The sequence below is a fragment of the Poecilia reticulata genome, linkage group LG8 (genome assembly GCF_000633615.1).
Source record: "Poecilia reticulata strain Guanapo linkage group LG8, Guppy_female_1.0+MT, whole genome shotgun sequence".
Taxonomy (NCBI): domain Eukaryota; kingdom Metazoa; phylum Chordata; class Actinopteri; order Cyprinodontiformes; family Poeciliidae; genus Poecilia; species Poecilia reticulata.
In genome coordinates this window covers 24,636,661-24,648,677 of record NC_024338.1, presented here as the reverse complement: position 1 = coordinate 24,648,677, position 12,017 = coordinate 24,636,661, and the positions used below count along the sequence as shown (strand labels likewise).

General features: G+C 40.8%; 1 protein-coding gene across 2 annotated transcripts; it reads left to right on the top strand.

The window, feature by feature from the left end:
• Positions 1 to 1,834: 1,834 nt before the first annotated feature.
• tfap4 (transcription factor AP-4 (activating enhancer binding protein 4)) lies at positions 1,835 to 11,686 on the top strand. Of its 2 annotated transcripts, none has more exons than XM_008416702.2 (7): positions 1,835 to 2,290; positions 5,033 to 5,198; positions 5,890 to 5,994; positions 6,094 to 6,264; positions 6,350 to 6,493; positions 7,864 to 8,031; positions 8,193 to 11,686. In XM_008416702.2, exons 1-7 carry the CDS (start codon positions 2,202 to 2,204, stop codon positions 8,343 to 8,345), a joined length of 996 nt encoding a protein of 331 aa, XP_008414924.1. In that variant the 5' UTR covers positions 1,835 to 2,201; the 3' UTR covers positions 8,346 to 11,686. The 2 variants fall into 2 exon arrangements, with proteins under 2 accessions (XP_008414924.1, XP_008414925.1); XM_008416703.2 differs by having other exon boundaries at positions 1,836 to 2,290; positions 5,890 to 5,988.
• Positions 11,687 to 12,017: the final 331 nt, after the last annotated feature.

The following is a 12,017-nucleotide window of genomic DNA, read 5'->3' as shown; positions in this document are numbered from 1 at the left end:
GTCCTTGCATCTGATGAACCTGTTAAATCGGGTTGGTATTTACCCTCCCACCTACGCGGTTATCACCGTGCAGCCGGTGCGGTGTGTCAGACAGCAGCAGCAGCAGCAGCAGAGTGTCCCTGAACGCCCTCCCTTCTGCTGGGTGCGCTGTTGCTGTGCAGCGCTGCCAGCTGGTCAGCTGATCGCTGTTGTTCTCTTATCGCAGCTGTTGGAGTGTCCGCCCCTCATAGAAGAGGCTTCTCCCGCTCTTTATTTACCTAATCGCCAGGGCGCAGGTGGTATGGAGCACCATGAGTGCCACACCATTCAACGATGGGCAAATATTATTTTTTAATTGATTAAAAAAAAAAAAAAAAAAAAAACGAAAACATTGATTATTTGTTTGTCAAACTATAATAAAAAAGCTATTATTGCTATCTCACTACAAATGCTGCACTTCAGCATGGACAGCAAAGAAAAAAAAAAAGTTAAAGTTACTATATTTTTTCATAGTTATGTGCAACCCAACAARTTAGAATATCATTAAAAACGTATTTTATTTCAATAATTCAATTAAAAATGTCAAACTTCATGTCCTCGATTTACTGCACTGGTCATTAAGTGTTAATTTAGATGATTAGTATGGCCTGTAGAAATTAAACACTAATTACTCAGTTTCTCACAAAATTAGAATATGACATTACCAAAAAGATTTTTAGAACATAAGTGTTAGCCTACGGAAAAGTAGATTGATGTATTGTAGTGCCCTTAGTGCTTGTTTGAGGCTCCTTTTGTACAAATTACTGCATTAATGCAGAGACAAATCCTGCCTAAACATTTTGATTAAAACTTTCCCATTATAGATTGGATACATTCTCATTTAAACAAGATACAAATATGGTTGTAACATGTTATATATGTCATTAAAACCATGCCATTTAAACTAAAAAGTTGTAATTCATCACGAGTTTTATAACTCCTTAGAGCGTTTCTTGTCTTAATKTGTCTCGCTGTAATAAAAAAAACTATCATTTTAACCGGATGCAAATCTGGTTATTATGAGTATTACTACAACCAAACTAGGTTCTGGCTTAAACAAAAAATGTCATCACAGTAACTCAGTGCAACAAGTTGYGAGAAAGTTTCTTGTTTTAACGGGTTTTATATCTTGTTTATATCTTGATATAATATGAAAGTTTCTTGTATTAATGAGACCCTGGCCCTATTTATGTAATATATGTGGCAGTTAAATGCTTCCATATACCCCGGAGCTGCTGTTTGTCAGACATTTCAGCTTTTCTTTACAGTTAAAATGTTTACATGTCACATTGTTAGGATTGGTTTAAATCGTTTATTACTATTTCACAAMCATCTTACGTCCAAATCAGAAAGCAATTCTTTTCTTTTTGTTTCTGTTCTTCTAACCATCAGAAGAGTCAGATGAGTAATTCCTCATTATTAAAAATTAACTATCGCTGTTTTGTAGATACACTGTATAAATTAGTTGGGATTTCACTCTTTTTTTATATAGTATATACTCGTATCTACTCAGAAATATTCATCCAAGCAATGGCTGTATAAAATTTATGTACATTTTTACAATGGTTTTTATTAAACTCATTGTTTTGCTGTTTCCGTGTTAATGTTTTTAGAATCACCGACTGAGTGATTGTTGCAATTTAATCGTCGTATTTAATCCTAAATTATATGTCAATATTTTCTTACAGTTTTTCCTAGTTCATTTTATACAGATTTTTTTTTGGCTTCTCTCTGCACTAAGTAGTCCTTTGTTTACACGCAGTTCCCCCTTCTCTGCGGAAGGAGGCATTTGGTGGTGCGGTGTGTGACTCCTACCAGCTGTTTCCCGCCTTGAAAGCAATCCGATCAGCTGCGCACACACCAACACACACTCACACAGAGAGAGACACGGTCATGCAGAGGAAGAAAGCAAAGGGGAGGGAGAAGGAGAGGTAGAGCGCCACACACAACGAGGGAACCCCATCAGCTGGAAGTCGAGTAACATTACAACTCTCSGTAGCCTCAAAAAGAACTACAATACACGGACGAGGGATTCGGATTTACTTTGAGGATTTAACCCGCCTCGGATCACGGGATTTTTGTCATCTGTTTCCCCTTGAAATTAAAGGAGACTGCCGTTTTGTTTTTCATTTTATTTTATTTTCTTATTTTGGAGAGGGGGGCCAAACTGGCGAGAGGCGAGCATGGAGTATTTCATGGTTTCAGCTCAGAAGGTGCCCCCGCTGCAACATTTCAGGAAAACGGAGAAAGAAGTGATTGGTGGTCTCTGTAGGTGTGTATATAAATCACATGTGCTCCATTCAGCATTATTATAACTGTAAGAACTGTCCACGCACTGAGGCAACATGTTTGATCTGATCTGTTATTGTGTACACGACCCGCTTACGGGGGAACTGCGGGCACCAATTAACACCAAACACCGGCGTTACACTGCAAATGAGCGACKAGGTGTCTCATGCTGCCAGTGCAAAATCTCCTGTTTTGTATTTTSATCATTTAGTATAGAAATTCACGTATTTTGTGTCTAACAAACATAAACCACGTGGTTCCGTGCACACCACGCTGCTACTCCGCTCCAGAGCACATCCCACATCTATTTATCCTCAAATAATCTCTTATATAGGCGCTGTAATTTGCATACGAAAATGAAATGTTTCGCTACCGATTACTGTGGTCCTTTAAAGGGCCAGTTTTCGCTCCACACACTACTGGAAGGAGCTGGTTTGCTGAAAGGGAGCCGAAGTTATTGTGGGTAGTGCGGCCATGCTTGTGGCTTGAGCTAAAAGTGATGAGGGGGGGTCTGGTGTTAGTCTCGCGTTGTATGTTCTTCTAACCGTTTTCTGTTGATGTAAAATATGAACAGCTGTCTTCATATTTGCCTTTATTTTAAGTTGGGTTAAAATAATTGGGGTTTCTGTGCGGCTTGCTGGCGCTATCGAGCCACCTCCACTGCGTCTTTTCATCCCGCACCTCTGCCATGCTGCCTGCCGCATTGTTGTAATGGCGGAGGACATGAAAAAGTCTGCTCCGAGCACCGAGGTGCTGTCGGGCTCTGTGGTGACGACTGGCCCTTCTTTTAGCAGTTACAAATATTATTTTTAATATATTTCAGATAACGGGATATTCGGTGTTMGAGGGGAGGCAGGAATATTAAAAGTTGAGTTATAAATAAGGGGGTGTGTATGTCACGGAAGGCCCGTCGATACGTCCGCAGCCCTGCTAGTTGAAGAAGGCGGAGGAATCTTGTACTGCTTGCTGTTGCGACTGCTGCTCCTGGCGCACGGTATTCTGGGAAATGTAGTCTTATTTCTGTTTGTCCCAAATCATCCAACAGTCAGCTGCTGTTTGATTATCAAAGATAAAATAAACAAGATAGCATAATAAGTGTTGTTATGCTGATATAAAAATAAACATATATTAGTGTCATAAGCCTATTTAAGTTTATGATTGAGATTTTCAAATATGTGGTCTATTTTTCAATGCCAGACTTSGAGCTCTTTTGTCTTAGCATTTTGTTGTGAATTGTCAATTGTTTATCATTGTTGTAAGAATACAAAATATCGTCCAAAACCTTTCAGTTTTTCCCAAGACAATTAGGAAGAAAATGTACATTTATTAATTTACAGGAATGCATTGAGACTTAGTATCTGAACACCAGTTTCTCTAAAGAACCATGTGATGACCAGCTGATAAAGATTTATTGTTTGAATAGCTATAAACCACAATATAATTAAATACAGATKAGTCTGTTTACTTGTGCTTGTCCTTTTCTGCTTTGGGTTCTAGCGACGCATCGATCAATCACCCAGAGATCTGAATCAGCTAGTTCTCCCTTTTCTGATTCTGATTATTGATCCATAGGACAAACAAGGAAAATATATTTTTTATATTTTTGYCCTATTCCTACCAACTCACATTCATTTTGGGCATCAATGTACAGAATGTACGTWTTGCATAGTTTTTATTTTTAGGTTTAAAACATGGTAAAAGCAAAGGAGATACTATTTCCTACATGATTGGGGAATTTTTTTAAATGTAAGATTGATATTTTTCAGAAAAGGCCTGATTGATGCAGTATTACATGTGCAATGCAAKATAGACAGACTGTGCCACCAGGTTAAGATGACCCTGGCTCTGCAAATGAAAGAATAACTGAACAGTAAAATGAATGGGAGTMRTAGAATATTGCATCTCTGGACTGGTGTAAGATTTTTAATTTCTAAATCTACCTCTCATCTGTTTGCAGTCGATTACATCAACAAGTCAGTCATTACATCCGTATTTGCGTACTGTGTCTTGCTCCCCTTTTAAAAAACACTTTAATACAGCCTGGTAATATTCTACTGTTTAGGGAAGGCAAAAGCCYAGTTGTATTGGCAGTGCTGCAGTGATGCTTTGTGTCTGTGTGTATCTCCACACTTAACACTCACAACGCGCATGCACTTTTTCTTTTTTTTCTCTCATCTGTGTCTGCACAACAGTTCCCAGTGTTTGCACTGAGGCAGCTGAGTCAGTACAGATAAGAGCCTGGCAGGAGATACAGAGGTGGAAGCACAGGATGTTGCAGGAAGCGCTCTTAGAATTTCCCCTAAATTAAATCCCAGCACCTGGCTTACGAAGGCTCATTTCGACTATTTTAAAGTATGAACATATTAAAGTTGTAGCGGTTAGAGGCAAACACTGCTTGTGTGCTGCTTGCAGAACCAAATATCGGTTTACTTTTTGTTCAAGTAATTAATTACTGATTTTAATGCAAGGCTGCAGAATCTACAATGCATTTCAAATGGAAATATTTTTTTACACTAGTCGTGCCATTGGTAGGAAAAATAAGGTAACAAAATGAACAAAACTGCAACTAATAAATGCTTCATAATAAATGTGTGGTTGCCATATGGGTCGAATGTTTCTGCTGAAGTTAAGCGGATCCTGACTCCCAGWTGAAGGCTTCCTCTGTGCTCCAAATTTATTATCAACTAACTGATTTGCTTCCCTCCCTGTTTTGTTTCCCCCTCAGCCTGGCCAACATTCCTCTGACCCCAGAAACAGCCCGGGACCAAGAGAGGCGAATTCGCAGGGAGATTGCCAACAGCAACGAGCGTCGGCGTATGCAGAGCATCAATGCTGGATTCCAGTCACTTAAAACACTCATCCCACACAGCGATGGGGAGAAGCTCAGCAAGGTGGGTCACAAACTGTGGGCTTGAATTAGATCAGGCGATGAGCTTGATCCAACGTGCTTTGAAGCAGAAGCGTCTATTCTGCTTTGACTTTTTCACATTTTTGGATTAGAAGTGCTGGACCAACACATGCAGGTCTTAATTGTAGAACAGAAAGAAAACGATTCTTGATTCTAGAACTATTTTTTTTTCTAACATAAACCTCTTGTGCTTTTCTTAGTTCATTTTACTCTGTCACCACTAAATACAATCTAGTGCAGTCAAGCGCCTTTAAAATTTAGTAAATGCACTTAACAGCAGACATGTAATCAGAAGCGTTTCTACCAGTAGATTAAACTCCTGGCTTTACATACAAGACGCTATTTATGGTGGAAAAACTTTGCTTTAAAGATCAGCCTGAATACCCCAACATGGCGTTGGCAGTATTATGTTGTGGGAATCTTTTTCTTGAGCGATGACAAGTGAGACTTGAGGCTAAGGGAAAGTTTGCCTTCCAACAGGACAAGCCCACAACCGGAGATATGATGTAATGGCTAAGACTTAAATCTAATCGAGATTTAAGTCTTAGCCACAAATCTAATTTGTGGCAAAACTTGAAAGTGGCAACGTGAAAAAGGAACATCAATGCTTTTGAAGTGGCTGTTGCTGTACGGGTCTGAACTCGYTGTTACAACCTCACTTTGATGTTCTTCAGGCTGCAATCTTGCAACAGACGGCAGAGTACATCTTCACTTTGGAGCAGGAGAAGACGCGGCTATTGCAGCAAAACAGCCAGCTGAAGCGGATCATTCAGGTACAGGTACAGCAAATTGCATAAATATTCCCGCACGTTTCTTCGGTTTTAGCACTCGTCTGAACCAGACRGCTCAATCTCTTGTTTGTTTTCTGTTTCTCCCAGGAGTTAAGCGGCTCGTCCCCGAAGAGGAGACGGGCGGAGGAGAAAGATGAAGGGATCGGCTCTCCAGACATCCTGGAGGAGGAGAAGACTGAGGATCTGAGGAGGGAGATGATTGAGCTGAGGCAGCAGCTGGAAAAGGAGCGCACAGTCAGGATGATGCTGGAGGATCAGGTGACGGTCGGGTGGGAATGAACACACAGCTGTTTTAAGTGCGCGACTGACGCACCTTTCTCCCGAATTGTGWCCCGCCTGGCAGATGCGCTCCCTGGACGCTCAGCTGTACCCAGAGAAGCTGAAGGCGATCGCCCAGCAGGTCCAGGAACAACAAGTCCAGACGCAGAGTCTTGTTCGTYTGCAGAAGCAGCTAGAGAGGGACCTCACTCCAGCACACAGCCCTCAGGTTCAACACCAATGTTTTATTAAAAAAAAAAAAAAAAATTCAGCTTGTTTAATGACTAAATTTAGCTTTTAGGAGGTGCTTTACTTTATCGTCACAAAATATTTCTTCAATATGTGTCAGCTTCTTTGTTGTGATAAAATAATTTTAACTGTCGCATATGCAGAGCGCTGCAAAATAAWTTTTCTCCCCTTGAACTTTCTCACATGTTTAGGATATACATGCAATATTTTGCGGTGCAATTGTGATRACGATAAAAATTATGACCAAAAAACGTTTTGCATTACTGTGAAGGCAGTGTTTATAACATCACACACAAATACTGTTCTTGAAAAATATTCTCAGTGGAATTAGTCTTCTTCAGGGTGCAAGTTACTGAAAGAAGTGTGATTTATATCACTAAGATGCACACAGTAACTGTATTTAATCATGTCTTCCATTTCACTGATATTTATTGATGTCAAATAAATTTGAACATCAATTTGTTTAACTAGATAGTAAAAAAAATAACATGTCCGCTTATACTGTCACAGTTTTGTTTTTTATTTAACATMATTAATTGGAATTGATCAGCACATCAATAAATCAAAATGCCTGTCATAAAACAGTTTTCCACAATAMATTGTACAATAAATGCAGACTCCTAATTTGATGTCATAGACAAGTACAAATAATTCTGAATAGYGTGGAGTGCATTTGTATTTATTTAGCCCCTCCTGGAACCATCATTTGCTACAGTTACAGCTGCAAATCTTGGCGGGTATGACTGGTTCAAGTATTTCATATCCAGTGATTAAGATTTTTRYGCTTTCAACTTTTCAGATTGAATAGATTAAGTTTTCAAGTCTCACCAATATCAAAAATGATCAACATTGATTGATATGAAACGCTTCTATTGTGATAAATGTTTCAGCCATATCATCCAGCCCTCGTCTTGGCCATATGAGCTTATAGGCATTAACCTACATTAATTTATTGTTGTGTAGAGTCGTTRTCCTGCTGGAAGGTGTCTCTGGTCTCTTCTCAACAATCTTCCTGACCTATAAGTTGTGTTTCCTCTTCCTCATTACGCCTTTTGTTCTCTAACAAACCACTGGGGGATTCACCGAACAGATGTATTTACACTGGGATTAAATTACACAGGTTTTACTTGCTGGGTGACTTTTGAAGGCAGTTGAGTGCCTGGATTTTATTTCGGGCCAGYAGCGTCAAGGGGGATAAACACAAAAATGCACCTCATAGTTTGTAGATTTCCATTGCCTATGTGATGGAAACGGTGTTTGATTCAATTGTTTGTTAGGGACCTCAGGAATATTTTTTGTATATTATGTTGTTTGGGATCATTAGAGTGATGTGTAAATATCGTTCTTCAGGTGTTGGCTCCTGCTACCCCGCCCGCACCCACACACCATGCCACGGTCATCGTTCCTGCGCCCGCACAAACTGCCCAGCCCCATCATGTCACCGTGGTAACCATGGGCCCAACATCGGTTATTAATTCCGTGTCCACTTCTCGGCAGAACCTGGACACCATCGTTCAAGTAAGCTGCACTTAAAACTCAAATTATCTTTCCTTCGCATGACTCCTGCTGTATTTTCATATATATATATATATATATATATTGTCCCCTGCCACATCCGACCACTAGAGGGCGCCTTAGTCTCTGACATGCCTCCTCTATTCTTCCCTGTTTGCCTCCAGGCAATCCAGCACATTGAGGGCACCCAGGGGAAGGGTTTCGAGGAGGAGCAGAGGAGGGCGGTCATCGTCAGCTCGGGGCGCATCCTCTCCGACGCTGGCGGCTCGGACACGGCCTCCAACAGCGACGGACCCGACGACTGCTCGCTGCCTTGAGCTCGGCTGCCTGAAGGCTCGTGTACCCTACACCTTCATACACGCACACACTCACACAACGAAGGGCCCCAAAGAAGACCAGGGCTATGGGAGACTACAAACTCACAGCACTCTTGTTCTGTGGACTTAAACCGGGCTGGTAGTCGGATTATAGCACTCGTTTTGACTTACTTTTTCTTCCCCCATCTTCTTCTCTACATCAGATTTGASAAAAATAGGCACCTGAGACAGTTTACAATTACACATTCACACCTGTAGTTTCTCTCCTTTTTTTTTTCTTTTTTTTTTTTGCTTAACTCCAACCTCTGCTCTTTTTACCTACACAACAAACTCTTGTCTCTTTGGAACTATTATTAAAGCTACTAATTGATTTTTACAAACTCTCGGTCAAACTGGAAACTGGACTTTCAAACATCTCCGTCGGCCGCCAGGACTGTCCTGCCGGTGCTGTCCTGAAGTCGTGTGACTGATCAAAGAAACGGGAAAGAGGCCCGCGGGGCGTGATGTGGACGCTCGCCAGCTGAGCGTGATCATTATGAAGATGGACACCCTTTGGAACAGCTCCGCTCGAGAACCATCCGGGCTGTTCGCAAAGACACTGTGAGTTTGCAAGACTGTCCTAAAAGTTCTTTGTTATTTTATTAAGTCGAATTTTTTATGTTTCTCTCTTAAATGCTCCACTAGAAAGTAAAAAAACAAAACAAAAAAAAAAAACTATAGGCTGTTTTAATGGCTGACTGGTGCTCATACTATAAGAGAGAGTACACTTACTGATTCACAACTTTAGTTTTGTTGATTTTTTATTTTTTTCCTGTTTGTTTTTGCTGGGCTGGGATCCCAGTAATCCCACATCTTGCCTGTTTTTCCTTTCACTGTTTGCATCCTCTACTTCTGAGTATAAAAGCCCCTGGCCTGACGTATAAGCTAATCTGTTGGGCCACGATGAGTACTTTTGAGGAGTGCGTGTGTCTTGAGTGTTTTAAGGCAGYGGGACTTCGTGGTGCCCGGGACTCTGGCAGTCCGAAACGCCACCACTTTAGCCTTGAAATGCACGACTCGTTTATACGAAAAGGACGCATACAATCACTTATTCGCTCGGTCTAGAGAGCCTGTTTTGTTGTTTGTTCCGCCTTTTGGGACATAGGAGGATTATGGTGACATTTGAGGAAGAACGCCCAGAGAACTCGTTAGTGCGCCATTCACGGCGACGACTGAATTTACTACATAGGCTCTATGCATTTCCTAATATCTGTCCTTTTTCGTGCGTTTTCTGTCTCACTTTTAAATGTAATGACTGGGCGACTTGTAGCGAAGAGAGGTTACAGGTTGCCTTATTACGAGCCCTTATTGTTGGCTGCAGGGAGGCCATTCCCTCACACAGCTTCAGAGAACAATCTGGACACTTTTCATTTGGGGGCAACTCATTTTCACCTCTTCGATCAGGCTTGTAAACACCGGGCAGATGWCATTAAATATATATTCCTAGTTATTGAGTTATTTTTGGGTTTCTTTTATTATRTTTGCCCCAGAATGAAACRCGTTGGTAGTTTACAAACTATACTAACGGTAAATTAATGCAAAAATTGTGTTTGGATGCACAGTGCCTTGCAAAAGTATCCAAAACCTTTTAACTTTTCTCAATTGTTTCACATTAATATTATTCTTTTGATTTTATAAGATAAGTCAGCATAAGGTAGTGCATGATGCTGAACTGGAAGAAAAAAAATATCCTCAAGCAGGTTGTTCTTTCATATGTTTTACTCTATTTATAAAAAAATTAATAAAAAAATTTAAAAAAGTATTCCCACAGCATAATCCTGCTGCTTCGTAGCGGTGATGGTTTGTTCACCGGGATGCGAAAGTGTGAGTTTGCCACAGACTTTGACTAGGCTGATCTAACATGCATGTATTTTGATCTAAACCATTTCATTGGAGCTCTGGATTTTCAGCCTCTCACGGTTTTTCTTCTAGGCACAATTTGGCTCATTCCATCTCCCATCAGTTCTGACAAGATTGAGAAAAGTTCCCCCTCCACATGATGCTGCCACTACCTTGTTTAAACCAGGAGAACTTTGTGTTGGGGGTCATGTGCAGTGTGTTTTCTGCCACGTATTGATTTGCATGCAGGCCAGTTCTCATCTCATCTGACTCCTCACCTTCTTCTGCATTCATGACTTGTTTTTACGCGATGGCTGACTTCTTGTAGTTTTTTTTTTTTTTTTTGTAAGCCCAAATTTGCACACGCGTGGTTTACAAAGCATGTAAAAACCCCATTAAAACCATGCATGTTTTTCCTTTCTCGACAGTTGTGTGCTTCTTTATGTTAGAATTTATAGTCCTAACTAAATGCCTGTGGTGTGAAACAGTTCAAGGGTTGCGAACACTTTTGCAAAGCACTGCATGTCTAGATTTGAGAGTTCAAGGCCCCTTGGTGTGAAATACGTGGGGTTGGGGTAAAAACCCCCATAATAAGACATTCCATAAGATCGTATTAAAGGTTTCCTGAGATCCTGCAGAAAAACCATATCACAGTTRGGACTTTCGGCTCATCTCAGCATTTAGAGTCGACTGTTTGAGCTTTGAACTGCTGGACAGACTGCGCGTTAAACTCCCAACACTCCTCGTCATGATTGACGAGTTTTGGGAATTCCCCTTTAAACCTGTTGATGTCAGGTGTGTCAGTTATTGTTATAGGAAGAAGTGGAGGGTCGCTGGAAAACTGATTTTCTTTTTTTTTTCTGGTTCCTCCCAGTATCTGCATTGGAAAGTTTTCCTGCTGAATCCCAGAACTGGTTGCTCYCCATTGCGTCTGTCTTTGTTCTGTATTTTGTGTTACAAAGTTATTCTATGGGCATATCAGATTGTCAGATTAGTGGGGGAGGGACTAAGGATCACTAAATAGGGTGAAGATTACAAAGCACTTACTGTAATATACTGGAGTTTGCCTCTTTTTTTTATGTGTAAAGGAGGATCTCCTCAGCTGAAGCTCTTGAGGTTATGAGTTAAAAAAAACCGCACAGCTGTGTATCCCCCACCCCTCCATGTCAGTCCTCCTACATTTACCAGTTTACCTTTCACATCTTCTTGCAACTGTTATCCTGTCATTTTATGTATTTTATCTTTTTTTTTTTGCAGCTCAGTTCCTTCTCTATTGTTTTTATTTTTTCCCATTCATTTTGTTTTTTTTTTCTAAACTTTGTTAGACCGGTCAGTGCACATGGTCATCAAGAAGCTATTACGTTTGTTTTTTGTTTTTTTGTTTCTTTTTATGTTTCGGGGATAAAGAGGCTTGTGCCTTTGTAAAGACAGAATAATAAAGTTTGTACTTTGTTTTTTAAACATTTGGCTCGTGTGTGTTTTCTTTTTGTTATTRCAGCACCAGCAGTGACACGAATAGTTCTGTTTGTCTCRCTGCCAGTTCTCGTTGGCGGCCGTTCGGGCCGTGAAGCCCAAGTGTTTGCAGCCGATTGGTGGATGGGCTGTGGAAGAACCCCCTCCAGCCCCTCCCTCTCTTTACAGCAGCTAAATTAAGAGCGACCACTTTCTCTCTGTGGCAGCGAACATGCACACTAGGGACAGTGGGTGGCATCTTTTGTCATTTCCTGAGACGCATCGAACCAATCAAAGCTCTCTGTTCCCCAAAGAAAGATGCCACAAGTTATTATACTAAAT